The sequence below is a fragment of the Marmota marmota genome, unplaced genomic scaffold, assembly GCF_001458135.2.
Source record: "Marmota marmota marmota unplaced genomic scaffold, marMar, whole genome shotgun sequence".
Classification (NCBI taxonomy): domain Eukaryota; kingdom Metazoa; phylum Chordata; class Mammalia; order Rodentia; family Sciuridae; genus Marmota; species Marmota marmota.
In genome coordinates, this window is record NW_026000101.1 from 3,571,397 (window position 1) to 3,588,072 (window position 16,676).

The window sequence follows — 16,676 nt, forward strand, 5'->3', positions numbered from 1 at the left end:
TGTATCCATAAAAATATTTTATTTCTATTATTATCATCTATTATTATTATCATTAACAAATGTATATGCATTTGTGTGTTTCCTTTTCTGTGGTTAAAACAGCAAACTGTAGCATTTCTTTGGTCATCAAGATTTTTTCTTACTTTACCAAGCAATCTATAATTTTTTAAGCATACCTTATCAATATAGAGTATATTGATATTTTACTTCATATGGGCTCAGTCCTATGGTAAATATTTCTGCAGTAGGTGTTATTTAATTTGATCTATATTTCACTTCTACATTTCCAGTTAGGAAAAAAAACATTAAGTGGACCTGCTGAACAAAAAACGCAAATCTTTATTAACTCCTAATGAATGCGTTTTTATGTAAGCCTCTGGTTTTGTTCTTTTTTTTTTTTTTTTACTGCTAAAGCATTTAGTCAGTTATATTTTCTGCCATATAAATTATGTGCACTCACTTTCTCCCTGTCATTCAGCACACAACGGGCAGGATCTTCGAGAGTGAAGTGAGGTACCAGTGTAACCCAGGCTACAAGTCCGTGGGGAGTCCTGTGTATGTCTGCCAAGCCAGTCGCCACTGGCACAGTGAATCCCCTCTGTCCTGCGTCCCTCTCAACTGTGGAAAACCTCCCCCAATCCAGAATGGCTTCATGAAAGGAGAACACTTTGAAGTAGGGGCCAAGGTTCAATTTTTCTGTAATGAGGGTTATGAGCTTGTTGGTGACAGTTCCTGGACCTGCCAGAAATCTGGCAAATGGAGTAAGAAGTCAAACCCCAAGTGTGTGCCCGCCAAGTGTGCCGATCCGCCCCTCGTGGAAAACCAGCTCGTACTGAAGGAGTCAACTACTGAGGTAGGAGTGGTGACATTTTCCTGTAAAGAAGGGCATGTTCTACAAGGTCCCTCTGTCATGAAGTGCTTGCCAAACAAGCAATGGAATGACTCGTTTCCCGTGTGTAAGATGGTTCTTTGCCGTCCACCTCCTCTCATTTCCTTTGGTGTCCCTGCTCCTTCTGCTGCCCTTCATATTGGAAGCACTGTCAAGTATTCTTGTGTAGACGGGTTTTTCCTAAAAGGAGATGCTACCATTCTCTGTCAAGCTGATGGCACCTGGAGCTCTCCACTGCCAGAATGTGTTCCAGTAGAGTGTCCCCAACCCGAGGAACTCCCCAATGGCATCATTGATGTGCAAGGCCTTACCTATCTCAGCACAGCTCTCTATACCTGCAAGCCAGGCTTTGAGTTGGTAGGAAATACCACCAATCTTTGTGGAGAAAATGGTCACTGGCTTGGAGGAAAACCAACCTGTAGACCCATTGAGTGCCCAAAGCCCAAGAAGATCTCACATGGCAAGTTCTCTTACACAAACCTTCACTACGGACATATCGTTACATACTCTTGTGACCGAGGCTTCCTACTCAAAGGTCCCAAAGACCTGACCTGTTTAGAGACAGGTAATTGGGATGGGCATGCCCCATCTTGCAATGCCATTCACTGTGATCCCCCACAACCCATTGAAAATGGTTTTGTAGAAGGCGCAGATTACAGCTTTGGTGCCATGATCATCTATAGCTGCTTCCCTGGGTTTCAGGTGGCTGGTCATGCTATGCAGACCTGTAAAGAGTCAGGATGGTCAAGCTCCATCCCAAAGTGTGTACCCATAGACTGTGGTCTCCCTCCTCATATAGATTTTGGAGAATGTACTAAAGTCAAAGATAACCAGAGATATTCTGATCAAGAAGATGACATGATGGAAGTTCCATATCTGTCTCCTCACCCTCCTCAACGTTTGGCTAAAACCTGGGAAAATACCAAGGAGTCTCCTGATGCACATTCATCCAACTTTCTATATGGCACTGTGGTTTCCTATACCTGTAACCCAGGATATGAGCTTTTGGGGAATCCCATATTGATCTGCCAGGAAGATGGAACTTGGAATGGCAGTGCACCTTCCTGCAATTCAATTGAATGTGACTTACCTATTGTTCCTGAAAATGGCTTTTTGCATTTTAAAGAGGCTACTGTGGGAAGTGCTGTGCAGTATAGCTGCAATCCCGGGCATGTTCTAGTAGGCTCTGACTTGCAAATTTGTCTACAGAATAGGAAGTGGAGTGGTGCCCCGCCACACTGTGAGGCCATTTCATGCAAAAAGCCACATCCAATCATGAATGGGTCCATCAAAGGAAGCAGCTACACATATCTGAGCGTTGTGCACTATGCGTGTAATCCTGGGTATGTGTTAAATGGCACTGAGAAGAGAACATGTCAGGAAAATGAAAAATGGGATGGGTCTGAGCCAGTTTGCATTCCTGTGGATTGTGGCTCACCACCAATCTCAGCCAATGGCCAGGTGAAAGGTGATGAGTATACATTTCAAAAGAAGGTTGAGTACACTTGTGATGAAGGGTTCTTGCTTGAGGGAACCAGGAGTCGTGTTTGTCTTGCCAATGGAAGTTGGAGTGGAGTCACTCCCAACTGCATACCTGTCAGGTGTGCCACCCCACCACAGGTGACAAATGGAATGATGGATGGCCTGGACTTTGGCTTCAAGAAGGAAGTGGTGTTCCACTGTAAGGAGGGCTATGTGTTGCATGGTGCTCCAAAACTCACCTGTCAGTCAGATGGTACCTGGGATGCAGAGGTTCCTGTCTGCAAACTAGTCCACTGTAGACCTCCGGAAGATCTTGCCCATGGCTTCCCTAATGGTTTTTCCTTTTATCATGGACGGCATATACAGTACCAGTGTTTTTCAGATTATAAGCTTCATGGAAGTCCTTCAAGACGGTGTCTCTCCAATGGTTCCTGGAGTGGCAGCCCACCTTCCTGCCTACCTTGCAGGTGTTCCGCACCAGTAATTCAAAGTGGAACTGTCAATGGGACTGATTTTGGCTGTGGAAAGGTAGCCCACATTCAGTGCTTCAAAGGCTTCAAGCTCCAAGGACTTTCTGAAATCATCTGCGAAGCCAATGGCCAATGGAGTTCTGACTTCCCACATTGCAAACATGTTTCTTGTGGTCCTCCCCCAACCATCCCAAACTCATTCATCAGGGAAAGCAGCTCTTTGGAGGAAATCGTGGTAACTTACAGCTGCAAAGCTGGCTATGTCAAACGAGGCAAATCAGAACTTGTTTGTACAGAGAAAGGGACATGGAGCCAGCCTTATCCCGTCTGTGAGCCCCTGTCCTGTGGACCCCCACCATCTGTCATCAATGCAGTGGCAACAGGAGAGGAACACACCTATGGAAGCAAAGTGAAACTCAGGTAAGACTATGACTCTAGGGTCTCCAAGGGGTGCAGGCAGGAGGATTGTAAAATGAAAGTGATAGGTCAAAACTTAGCTAGGGAGGAAGAAACCACCACCTCTGGACTATTCTCCGAGAATCAAAACTGTTAACACTGGATTTATCTCAACATATAATTTTGCAGAAGTATATTGAGTGTAAAAGTAAATTTATGTTTTTTATGACTGATTTCTAATGTAATTACCATAACTATCTTGAAACAACAAGATCCTTTAGCTATCTTGGATAGCTCTTGAATTGTGAGGCTCTTTTAAAACATCATGATAGTAAATTTCCTTATGTTTGTAACTTGATGGTTATATTTATACATGTGAATGTTAGGGAAAATAAAGAAAATTCAGGCCAAAAAGTACAACTTGCATTGAACAATAAAAAGAAAAGAGATAATCTAAAAGGGACTTCCAACCTATGTCATCTAAATAAACCAAGCATTTAATGCCCAGACCATGATTTTTGCTGGAAATTTCTCCATCTAAAATGTATTATTAAAATAAAATACGATAAAGTGTGGAATTAATTTGTGAATTAGGTTTGGGAACAAATAACTAAAATGTTCAAATGTATTGAAAGCCTCTAAAACAATTTAAATTTTATTTACATCTCTGAATTAATTATGGATGAGCCTCCATGTATTCTTGTGTTGGATTTGACTAATAATTCAGCAACTCTTCTTAAGCATTCTGTTGTGGAATCTTAGCTCCACGTTATAAATGCAGCAATCAGTAGCTCCAAGAGGGGGCTGAGATGATAATGATGCTGAGGAGTAGTGGATAATGCACTGAAGAGAAAAAAAAAAACAAAACTATTATTCCTTGCTTTGGAACCACATTTTAAAGTTTCCATTTGGATGTTAGTGAGTCAAAGTATCTTGAGAAGCCACAGTGCCACCTGCCTCTCAAGACTTCCCTGCTTTTTGTTCCCTGTTGGATGTTGATTACATCATCTTTCAGATCCTTACTTAATATCTGATAATTAAATCCCTATGCATTTGTAAAACCTCTGACACCTAACTATGCTGGCAATTTGTGAAATTTTTAGAATGTTATCTAGGAATAAATGTTAATAAATTAAATCATTTAATCTAAAAGACAGTCTAGAATCATGGTAAAAGTATGGACTGCAGAGCCACAGTCCCTCTAAATAATAGATTTACTATTGAGCTTGATAGGAGGCAGGTAATCAGCCCAATCATTCCATCAACATGTGGCTTTAAGCAATCCACTTGATCTCTGGTGTAAATTTCATCATCTGCAAAATGGGAATAAAGATAATAAAGATAATCATAGCACTACTCCTAAGGGTGACATTAGAATTCGAGTTGCTATTTGTACAGCATTTAGTACAGTGACGAGAATTTACCAAGGGCTGTGTAAACACTTATTGAATAAATAAATGCGAATTTTAAAAATCATAGAAAGTATGAGAGCTAGGTTGAGTTGAGCTTGAACACTAATACTGCAGTTACATGATAATACCCAATAATCAGAATTGAAAGAAATATCCTATGTAGAGCTTAGAACAATACTTAGCACAAAGCAGATGCTCAGTAAGTATTAATTATATTATACTTTTACCAATAGATGAGTCTATTTGAACTTTGTCTATAATTTCTTGAACTCTTAGCTGCTTTTAGAATAAAAATAAATTTAATAATGCTATTATTCCCAGTGAAGAAAAATAACATCAACATTTAAAGAAACTTTAGCCTTAGCTAATCTTGAATGTGCATAGCTAAGGATTAATCTGACTATCATTGCTATAATAATGTTTTTTTCATGGCAATGCTATCCACTTGACATTTGAATCAGTTTTTTTAAGTACTTATTTTCTAGTTTTAGGTGGACACAATATATTTTGTTTTTATGTGATGCTGAGAATCGAACCCAGTACCCCACGTATGCTAGGCGAGCGCGCTACCACTTGAGCCACATCCCCGGCCCTTGAATCAGTTTTGATGTAGCACATTAAATGTCTACTGAGCCTTATAATGGCTTCTTAAATCCAAAAATAGGTCAGAAACTATATTGTGCTTTTTTAAAGACATTTATTCTTGCATTTCCATTGCAGATGTCTAGAAGGTTATATAATGGTTACAGATATAGATACATTTACCTGCCAGGAAGATGGTCATTGGTTCCCAGAGACAATCTCCTGCAGTCCTAAACAGTGTCTTCTGCCTTCAAACACAACACACATACTTGTTCATGGAGGAGACTTCAGTGTGAATAAGCAAGTTTCTGTGACCTGTGTAGAAGGGTATGCCTATCAGGGAGCTAATGTATCGACATGTCAGGTAAGACTATCTTAATTGGAACATGTAAATCAAATTTCTAGACATCTATATGTCATCAGGATAAAATGTGCAGTCTCCTGTCCTGAGAAGAAAGGATGCCTCACATTTTCATTTATATTAAAGGTTTTAAGAAGTTTCTTGGTTAAAAAGTAAAATAAAATAAAATAATGTATCTTTCCTCCCAACATTCTCATTTTGAAACTTATAAGTACTTAAGTTAGGTGAAGTGTTAAAATACCTGTATCAGGACATTTGTGACAAGTTAACCATAATGATTTTAGTTTTGGTTTTGGGGGTTGGGGCTTTGAGGTTTATTTTTTGCTCAAAAGAGTGTCATATAAAAAGGAACCGTGGGTCATGCCAAATGTTTTCAGTTTCAGCAGAAAGCCCAAAGTCTACGGAAGCAGACAGCCAACTGGAGTCAAATCCAGCCTCTGCTACTCATGACTTGTTTGAACTTTCTTAAAGTTCCTTAAAATTTCTGATCTTCAGTTTCCTTATTTGAAATGTGTATAACAATACACATCTTGTATGGTGGTTGTGAGAAGCCAGACAAAGCAAGGAAACTATGCATGAGTTTGTTTCAGCAAACAATGATCTTTTCAAAGATAGTGGTTGATTTGTATCCAGACTCTTTTTTTTTTTTTGGTCTCCATTGAAACATTAATAAGTTCTGTGACCTTACATTTCTCCAGCTTGTTTTCTTTGTAAATCTGTGGTAATTGAAAGTATCAAATTATTTAATGTATATGAAGTTTCTAGTACAAGCCTAAAATGTAGCAGGAACTCAAGAATTATTTTATTCTCTCTGACTTTTCCATTTGTAAGTCATGCATACTTAATGATTGATTGCTACCGTACCTAAAAGCAAAATCATCACAGGGAACAGGTCAAATGACTCCCATTGTTACCATGCTCTCAAATTTCGCTTAGTTCTAGAAGATCTTACTTAGATTTACAGCTAAAATTTTTGAGGGGAGACTTTTGAGGGAGGGGGTATCAGAGACTGAACATAGGGGCACTTAACCACTGAGCCATATCCCCAGACCTTTTTATTTTTATTGTTTTGTTTGTGTTGTGTTTTGTTTTGTTTTGAGACAGCATCTTGCTGAGTTGCTTAGGGCCTCACTAAGTTGCTGAGACTGGCTTTGAATTTACAATCCTCCTGCCTCAGCCTCTGGAGCTGCTGAGATTACAGGCATGCACCCCCATGCCCACATTGAGAGGAGGCTTTTTTGCAAGAACTGTCTGAATCAAGCAGAGTCCCTCCATGACTAATGGAATCAAAGTGATGTTCTCCAGGTTTGGGTGTATGGACAACTGAGTAGTCCCCCGGTTCCCTGGATACCCTGGATCCTGGTGACTCTTTTTTTTTTCCCCAGTATTTTATTTTTGAAAACCTTCATTACTTCCTCATACATAATGGGACCTTCATCCTTGCCTAACTGGGTTTTGGTTTAATTTTCTGGTCTCAAAGTTTTTAAATGCATAAATTGCATACGATTATATTAGTACCTAGAAATATTTTATTACAAGGCAATTAAATGATTCTATAGTTTGTAGGACAAATAAATATATAAAGAGATCAATACAAATTTTTAAAAATTAATACTGAAGGAAGACCAACACTGTCAGATTAAGACATGTTAAGAATTTCAGAACTTGCTGAGCACAGTGACCCATGCTTATAATACCAATGACTTGGAAGGCTGAGGCAGGAGAATCACAACTTTGAAGCCAGCCTCAGCAACTCAGAGAGATCCTGTCTCAAAATAAAAGTGAAAAATAAAAAAGGGGGTGAGGATGTAGCTCAGTAATAAAATACTCCTGATTTCAATCCCCCGTACCAAAACCAAAACACACAAAAAAACAAAAATCCTTCCCATCAGTGTAATATTGGTGTTAAAGAAAGAAAAATGAATGGAACAGAAAAAAAACGAGTCAGAAGTGGATACTGTAAGGAAACATCACAAGCGTTGGAAAAAGGAATGACTAATGAATTATTCTGACAAAATCGGGGACTGGGGCTGTAGCTCAGTGGCAGAGCTCTTGCCTTAGCGTGCATGAGGCACTGGATTTGATCCTCAGTACCACATAAAAAGAAACTTTTAAAATAAAGGCATTCTGTCCATCTACAACTACAAAAAAAATAGACACACACTGTATCACAGTCAGCAAGAGAATAACTATCAATCTTCAAAGAAAACAACTGTGGGACTGGGGTTGTGGCTCAGTGGTAGAACATTTGTCTAACACATGTGAGGCACTGGGTTTGATCCTCAGCACTACACAAGTAAGTAAGTAAGTAAGTAAATAAATAAATAAATAAATAAATGTATTGTGTCCATCTACAACTAAAAAAAAAAGTACTTTTAAAAAAAGAATATTTAAAGAAAAATTTTTTTTTACTAAGTGACCCCTTCAAAATAATGATAGAATATTTTCAAGTATTCATCTTGAAATGGAGAAAAGAAAACTGTCTTTTTAAAGTTTGAGCAGCCCACCTAAAGGCTGCCAGTCCTCATAAACTTTTAATGAAAATGTGGAATCATATGAAATATAAGGTGCCTTAGTTAGAAATCTTGGAATATTTATATCAGCCATTCAGTCCTCATGTCTTATCATGAAATCATAGAGATTGGTGTTCTTGATTTTTGAATGGATTATATTAAGAAGAAAATACTTATTTTATCTGTTTAAGAAATGTCCAAAAATGCTGATGATGGTGAAGACCATCTGATAATTGGTGTGTGCTTTTTAGGGCTACAAATAATAGCCCTAAAAAGTAGGACTAAATTCTAGGCTCTTTTGACTGTCATTTTGGGAATTATTCTGCCACATACCAATATTTGTAAACTTCTCCACTTATGTATTAATTCCTGAAGACAACCTAAATTTATTTGTTACTTAGCCTGACGGTTCCTGGGATCCACCAATTTCTGACGAATCCTGCAACCCAGTTTCCTGTGGGGAACCTGAAAGTCCAGAACATGGATTTGTGGTTGGCACTAAATACACCTTTGGAAGCACAATTACGTATCAGTGTGAACCTGGCTATGTATTAGAGGTAAGAAAACAAATTGTTTAACTAGAATTAATTTGTTTTTCTGATACACTTGGGAATATTTTTAGTATTAGCCCAAGTTGACTTCACCAACTTTGTTCCTAAAAGATCCTATTATACTTTGTTGCCTTATATATACTCTAATGTTTACCTAGAAATAGTTAAGGGGACATAGAATTTTAAGAAGCAAAATGTCTTGAATAAAAAAAAAAATGAAAGCTATGTTTAAGGAAGAGGAAGTCAGTTTTCCAACCACAAACCCCTACTGTGACTTCAATTGAACATCGAAACATGTTTGGATTGCTGGTGACCACACTTTGCAACAAAGACACCTGTCGCTATGGTGAGGTGACAACAAGGATTTAGGCAGGCAAAGTTGGGATTTCGCAAAACAATGAGTTCATATAGATTGGTAAATTCTTGATAAAGAAGCCAGATAGCCATATCAGAGCACTCCTAACCAAATACCATCTTTCTTCTTCAGATCCCTCTTGGTTATAATATTAAAACCCCATCAGCAGTACTTAGGTATCCCTGTTTGGTTTAGTGGGAGGACCACAATTAATTTTGCTGAAAACATTATCTTAGCATCAAACTTGCCATTTAAAAGACCAACTTACAAAACATAAGACTGTCATCTGGTTTTTCAGGAAATTCTTCTTCCATGTCTTTATTTTTCATAGGTGAATTTAAATATAGTTTTTGCAGAAGTATTCATTGCCAGCAGCCTGTTAAATTTGTGTAGGATGACCCATTATTTTCTGACCATGCAATTAAGGAAATGTCATAAGATGAGTCCATGAAAGCTGGAACCAGGCTTCTATGAATCTTGTTTTATTTCCTCAAAAGGTTAAAAAATAAGAATAAAAATAAGGTAATAATGTAAGGATAGATTGATAAAAAACCCTTATCTTTTAGAGATTCAAACTGAAAATATTACTATTAAATTATTTGATGATGTCTGAGATTTGCTTCAAAATAATGTGGTGGGAGAGGGCGGGGCTCAGATGAAATAAGATTGACCTTGAATTCAAGGGTTAGCTTGCTGGTGTTTACAGGGAAGTGTCTTTTTTTCCCCTAGAACACAGTTTCATAATAATATGATATGTAAAGTCTCTATGCAATGAAAAAAATATTATAGAATGTGCTGAAGTTCATAAACTTGACTTAAAGTCAAACCCCTTAAAATATTACTTAGAACCCAGCCTTTTTTTAACATGTAATATTATAAATGATTATTTATTTACTATTCCATAGTATATTAGGAACTTAATGCATGGAAAAGGAGTTACCCTTAGGAACACAAATGATTATAGCAAGATATTATAGAGAATTGGGAAGCAGAGAAAATATAGAAATTATACTCAGGAATCAAAGAACAGAACTTTAGCTTAATAACTGCAGGGAGCCAGCAACCTATCCTGTACCTATCCTGTAGTCCTCAAGGGCTACAGGATATTGAAAAATGTATTCAGATAACAATTCTAAATAATTTTTCAATAAAATTATATTTCAGAAGGCAGGGAGAAAATTTTAGAATGACCTTATCCAGAATATTTAAAATTTTAAATGCACGGATCCTCAATGGGGTAAGCTGATGTTAAACAGATAAATTACACTATTGAAAAACTCAATCCTCATATCAATATGGTATCTCATAACCCTTGCTATACCTCTCAGGTATGGAAAGATACATACAATTCAAAGTATTTTTTTAAATATACTAAGCAGATATACTTCTTGGGCCTTTCTAACCCAGTCTACATCAGTCTTTGCTATAGATTATAATTAGCTGTGATTTAAAGTGGAAGGGGAAGCCCAGTTGTATGTAAGTTAATTACACTAGTCTTCCAGGGATGAATCTTGAAGTAACTTGACAAATAGGTTTTTGGAATCTAAAGCTACTCCTTTCCCTATATTCATTTGCTAGATTTAGTTAGCATTCCAGTGTTGAGCCATTCAAGTTAATAGCCACGCTAGCTTTGCAATCCCTTGTCATCTTCCTATTACGGAGTTTTGATCTTGTTGGTGACCCCTCTCCACTGATCCACAGGGGAACAGAGAACGCGTGTGTCAGGAACACAAAGTATGGAGTGGAGGAGCAGCAACCTGCCAAAGTAAGTTAGATGCCACTTCATATTCCCGAAAATGATACTGAGGACACAAGGTAATGGTGTGGCTTTGTTTTTCTTTATATATCAGTTTTGTAATTTAAAATTTTTTTTAAAATTTTTTGAACCAACTCCATCAACGGTATGAGAATATTTAATGGGCTTTTGTTCAAGGACACTGAATCAATAAAAGGACCAAAAACTGAAGCAGAGATTGGTGATTAATTAGAGTAAAATACAAGATCCCCGGCTCCGAAATGGAAAACATTTTGTTTGGGAACTAATTAATTATTGTGTTGATTTGTATTTTGGGGCGGGGGTTTCCCCCCCAAAACAGGCACAATTAGAAGAAGTTTTGGAGCTCTTGCTTCTTGGTGGCAGTAATGGCCAATACAGGCATCTTTCTTTAAGTGCTGGGATATCTGTCAAATAAATGATTTTTCAGTTTATATGTATGTAATGTTGAATTAACTCATTTTATGAGAACAACCAGGTTTATTTGGCAACAGTTAGTTTAATCCACATGACTTCTTTCCCAATCTGTGGCTCATGTACTTCCTCTACCAAAAAAAAAAAAAAAAAAAGCCAATATATTTAGAGACAGTCATTTTAAACCAATGCAAGTTTTTGTTTTTGTTTTTCTCTGGTGGAGTTGTCAGATTCTCAAGCTGGAAGGCCCCCTTAGATGATCCACTTCAGTCTCTCTGACTAACAAATGAGCCAGTGGGGGTTAGGAGAAACAAGTGGTCTGCCCACTATCTCATCAAGTCAGTGGCTGAGCAGGTGCTAGGACTCCAGGAACTTAAATCCTTATTTCTGGTAGTTTCAACGATATTTTCAGAGGTAGATGAATAAGATAATTTTGTGTATATGGGACAGGTAAGCCTTTTAAGGAATATTATATTATTATATGGAAGTAATTCAGTGGAGAATAATGACTGCTTTTAGTTCTAAAAATCTTGGATAAAGATTATAGAGAAAAACATTTTTAAAATAGTGAGTATCCTCTCAAGTCACAGAAATGCAGCATTCATCTGGCACTCGGGACATTCCTGATAATGGCATTTTTATATAAATTGCTCATGATCCAAAGTGTGTGTATGTATGCATGGAGGAGGGAGGTGCAGAACGCAAAGGAATCATGCACACCTGGCACTGAAGAACTTCATGGTGTTGGAGGGGGCAGTATCCATTTTGCAATTTAGCTCAAACTGCAAAGACTATGGTTTGCAGAATTTTCATCTCAGAAATGCGAGACAGTAATAGAAAACCGTGTATGTATCTTATTATTCCCTGGGGCTTTCTTTACTTCTTCCTAAATTATCAGTATCATACAAGTTAATTTCAAGAAATTAGGTAACACAAATAAGCAAAACGAAACAGCTTTTGATCCCACCACTTAGGGGTTAAAAACTATTAGTATTTTGATACATTTCCTTGCATATTTTCTCCCCAAGCATATAAAATATCAGTATTTCAGTATGCATACTGAGCAATCTGATCTGTAAGAGCCTTATATAATTTACTAAATTATTAAATTTGTTGGTATCTGTTATCAGAGCTCAGAGAAGCCCATACAAATCAGTAGGATATCCTGGACTAGTGCTTCTCAACCTGTGGCCCACAGACTAGCAATATCAATGGCACCTGGCATCCTGTTCAAACTTCAGAATCTTAGGTCCCACCCCAATCCTACTGAAACAAAATTCAAATTTTTAACAAGATCCCTGGAGGATTCACATGCATATTAAAGTTTGAGAAACATTGCCTTTGGCCTCTGGTTTTTAGACTTCAGCATTTTAGAATATCCTAGAGAGCTTTGAAAATTTCTGGTATTATATAGTTCATTTAGAATCTTTGAGGTTGGGACCCACCATCTATACCTTTTAAAGATCTCCAAGTGATTCCGAAGAACAGCCAAAATTAAGATACCTGGTCTCAGCACACACAAGACTCACCAGTATGGAAAAAAAAAAAAGTCAGCTAGTATCATTTCAGGGACCTTTAATTCTGAGTTAGCAGTAGAATTATTTGGCAAGTTTTTAATAAAATAAAATACCAGAAGCCCACCACTACACAGAGCTTCTGATTCATTTTGTCTGGGATAGGGCCCTAAGCATAAAAGCTTCTCAGGAACAATAATATGCATTTTAAATTGAGGGAAGCTGGTCTAAACCACCTCCTCTAACTCCACAAGAATTATAAAATTAGGATTCAAATCCATTTTTTAAGATTCTAGGGAGGGTGACCCTGTGTTCCTTGTAGCACAATCCTGGTAATAACATTTCTCACTGATGCAAAATCATCCTTTATAATGAGATCTCAACAGTATATGAAGTTTGCATAGCCCTAAAAGCCATATAAAACATTAATATTAGTGTTAAAATGCAGTTTCCCCCAAGTTCATGGTTACCTCTTTTCAATACTTACTATCCAATAAATTTATGTTTTATCCCTCCTTACAAGTATTATGACCAAGTTTTTTCACCCCTCTGAGACTCACTTTTCTTCAACTATCGGTTGAGATAATCTCAGAATTACTGTTAAGTAAGGTTACCAGATTCAAAAGAGAAAAGAAACATAGGACACTAAGTTAAATTTAAATTTTATTCAGTTGAAAATGATTTTAATATAAATGTGTCCCTTATGATATTTGAGATATACTTCTACTGAAAACATATTTGTTATTTAGCTGATATTCAAATATAACAGATAAATATACATCCTGTATATTTATCTAGGCTTACATTCTAAGAATTATTCAAAATAAGCTTGAGGGGCTTGGGCTGGGGCTGGGGCTCAGAGGTAGCACACTTGCCTGGCATGTATGAGGCATTGGATTCAATTCTCAGCACTATGTATAAATAAATAAAATAAAGGTCTATCAACAACTAAAAATATATTTTTTAAAAAATAAGCTTGGTTATTTTTGTATGGAAAGCTCTTGACCATGGTAACAACTTAACACATGAAATTACTCTATTTCACCTACCTGCTTATTCAAACCCCACTAACCCAGCATTATTAACTATATACATAAAGACCGATGGAGAAAATAGATAAAATAGCATTCTTTAATTATGTGCTTTTTTTCCCCTCCATCAATAAGTATCATCTTGTTTTGTATATGTAGGCTTCAATATTTTATAGATGTTATCCTTGAATACCTTTAACAAACTACAGCAAAAAGAAGGAAAGAGGATGTGAAGAAGTATTTAATGTAAGACTTTTCTTCTTCCTTTCAGAGTCCAGGTGTGTAGCCCCACCTGAGTTCCTTAACGGGAAGGCTGACATGGAAAATGGAACAGCTGGACTCAGCATTGTCTACACCTGCCGCAGAGGCTACAGCCTTGAAGGGTCCGCTGAGGCACACTGCACTCAACATGGAACTTGGAGCCACCCAATTCCTCATTGCAAACGTATGTGTTGACTTTAGGGAGGTTTTAATGAGATTCAGCTTCATAATTAGCATCCTGCACATCTAAAATGTAGAGGAAACTCCACTGATAACTGAGATTGGCTAAGAGAAAGCAGTCTGTGGTTCTTAAACCAAATTTTATGGGGTCTCTTAAAAAATCTGCTGGTGTCATCTAAAACATCCTAAGAGTGAGCTTTTATCAGATTCCTTGTCTGATTACAAGTTCAAGGCACCAAGAGAAAGTGCAATTTCATGAAAAAATTTTTGACAGAAATGTATAATGAATTTTATTAGAGATAGGAAAAGGATAAAGAAAGAAAATATGTTTGAAGTAAAATATTAATATAATAAAGTATATATAAATAATAAATTTATATATACTTTATTATATATAAATGTAATCACCTGAATGAAAATAATTCATAAATAAGAGAAAAGTTGAGAGCGCTCTGGTTACTGTTTAAAAATCATAATGCAAGAACTGAGCCTTTCAGATTCAGTGGAAGCAATGTCACTAACCAGGACTTATTTTGTGCCCATTTAAAATCAGAAAACCATAGGGCTTGGAATAAGTGTTGCAATGTGTGTCACACCGGTGCGCTGAGCAAGCTCAGCCCCATTGTCATCTCCTGCGTTTTCTTCAGACCCATAGGAATGAATCCATCTTTATAAATGAGGCTTGCAAACTCCCCAGTTTAAGTTCTGATCTTCTGCTCACAGCAGTGTGCGTCTAAAGTCATGTTCATCTCACACAGAAATGCTGATGATTCTGTGGTGCCATCCTTCTGAAAGACGCTGGGTGAAAGAAGGCCAAGTGATAGTGGGATGAATTTACTCTGTGTTCTTAATAGGTCTTTACATTTTAGGGGAATGTTTGATGTACCCCTGGATTTTTAGTATAACTTAATGTTCCCCAGTGCTGATAAAAAGAAATCTTAAATAATGTTGTGGACCATAATTTCAGGCATTGATCTAATTGACTATCTTAGACTTGTAGGGACCTTACATTAGAAGTTTAATAACTTGGTGTTTTCAGATCTTATCTGATTTTATGTTTACAAATACTCTCATGTGTCATGTGGATTCAAAGGGAGTCTTCAAGTGATATTTGAGGTTTTATACTTTATTTTTAATGTTTTTTAGTTGTAGATGGACACAATATTTTTTATTTTATTTATTTAAATATTTATTTTTTAGTTGTAGTTGGACACAATACCTTTATTTTCCTTATTTATTTTTATGTGGTGCTGAGGATCGAACCCAGGGCCTCACATGTATAAGGCAAGCCTCCACCACTGAGCCTCAGCCCCAGCCCCTGAAGTTTTATATTTTTTAAGACTCATATTGCCATCATTGAGGACCCATCTTCTGCAGGACTCTACTCTGCCTTTAAAGAAATAAGAGGGAATATATCAGTAAGCATTTTCTTTTCTTTTTAACAGCAAATCCATGCCCTGTCCCTTTTGTGATTCCTGAGAATGCTGTGCTTTCTGAGAAGGAGTTTTTTGTTGATCAGAATGTGTCTATCAAGTGCAGGGAAGGTTTCCTGCTCCATGGCCACGGCATCATAACCTGTAACCCCGACGAGACTTGGACACAGACAAGTGCCAAATGTGAAAGTAAGTCCGCCGCAGGTGGAGCCCAGAGCGTTCCCTCAGCATGGAATGTTTTCCCATCCTTGTGAGGGTATTTGCAATCAAGTAACTTGACTGTAGATATTTAGATCTCTGTGCTATCCTGGTTAGCATCTCCTGAATGAATGTTTAAAAATTTAGGAAAAAAATCTTTAAATACCAAGCCAAAAAAAAAGGGTTTCAGAATTAAGCTAAAACCTACCTGACCAGGAATTACTGAGCAAATTTTCAAAGTGTAGTCTTCTAAAAATAAGCAAGAAATTAAACTTAAAATATATATATTTTTTTCACACTGTCCCCAAACTAGCCTTTAGTAAGCCACAAGTGCTTTATGGATATGTATCGAAATTGTTCCATGCCAGTTCTCAAAATTAGACCTATGTTACATCATGACCACCTAGAGAACTTTTCTAAAACACAAGTTGCTGGGGGCGCACCTGTAGGTTCTGAATCAGTAGGTCTGGGATGAGACCTGAGAATTTGCATTTTTAACAAGTTCCTGGGTGTTTCCAATCCTATTGGTCCAGGAAGCACAGTTTGAAAAACACTGGGCTAGCAACATATTGATATATTCATGATGTGGCCTTACACGCCACAGTCTGGCAGTATCTCTTGCTACCTTGTGATAACAGATGACATTGACATCTCTTAATATGCATTTCCTAGCCCCACTATTCCATCAACAGCAATCAATAAAAATACTCGCTGGTTTGAACCATATGCAAGGCTCTGGAATATATTCTGGAGTATAGGACTGTATTCTGCCCTTAATGGTCTCCATCCTCAGAGCACTCACACCCCAATTAACGAGATAAGAAATGTGCACGTGAAAACCTGAGTTTGAATTCTATCCT

General features: G+C 37.3%; 1 protein-coding gene across 1 annotated transcript in view; it reads left to right on the top strand.

The window, feature by feature from the left end:
- The window catches only part of Svep1 (sushi, von Willebrand factor type A, EGF and pentraxin domain containing 1), a 169,542-nt gene that overhangs the window by 138,904 nt on the left and 13,962 nt on the right, over positions 1–16,676 (top strand). The window contains 6 exon segments of the mRNA XM_048783107.1: positions 479–3,261; positions 5,370–5,595; positions 8,507–8,662; positions 10,713–10,776; positions 14,016–14,189; positions 15,631–15,807. Coding sequence (XP_048639064.1) covers positions 479–3,261; positions 5,370–5,595; positions 8,507–8,662; positions 10,713–10,776; positions 14,016–14,189; positions 15,631–15,807 — 3,580 coding nt within the window.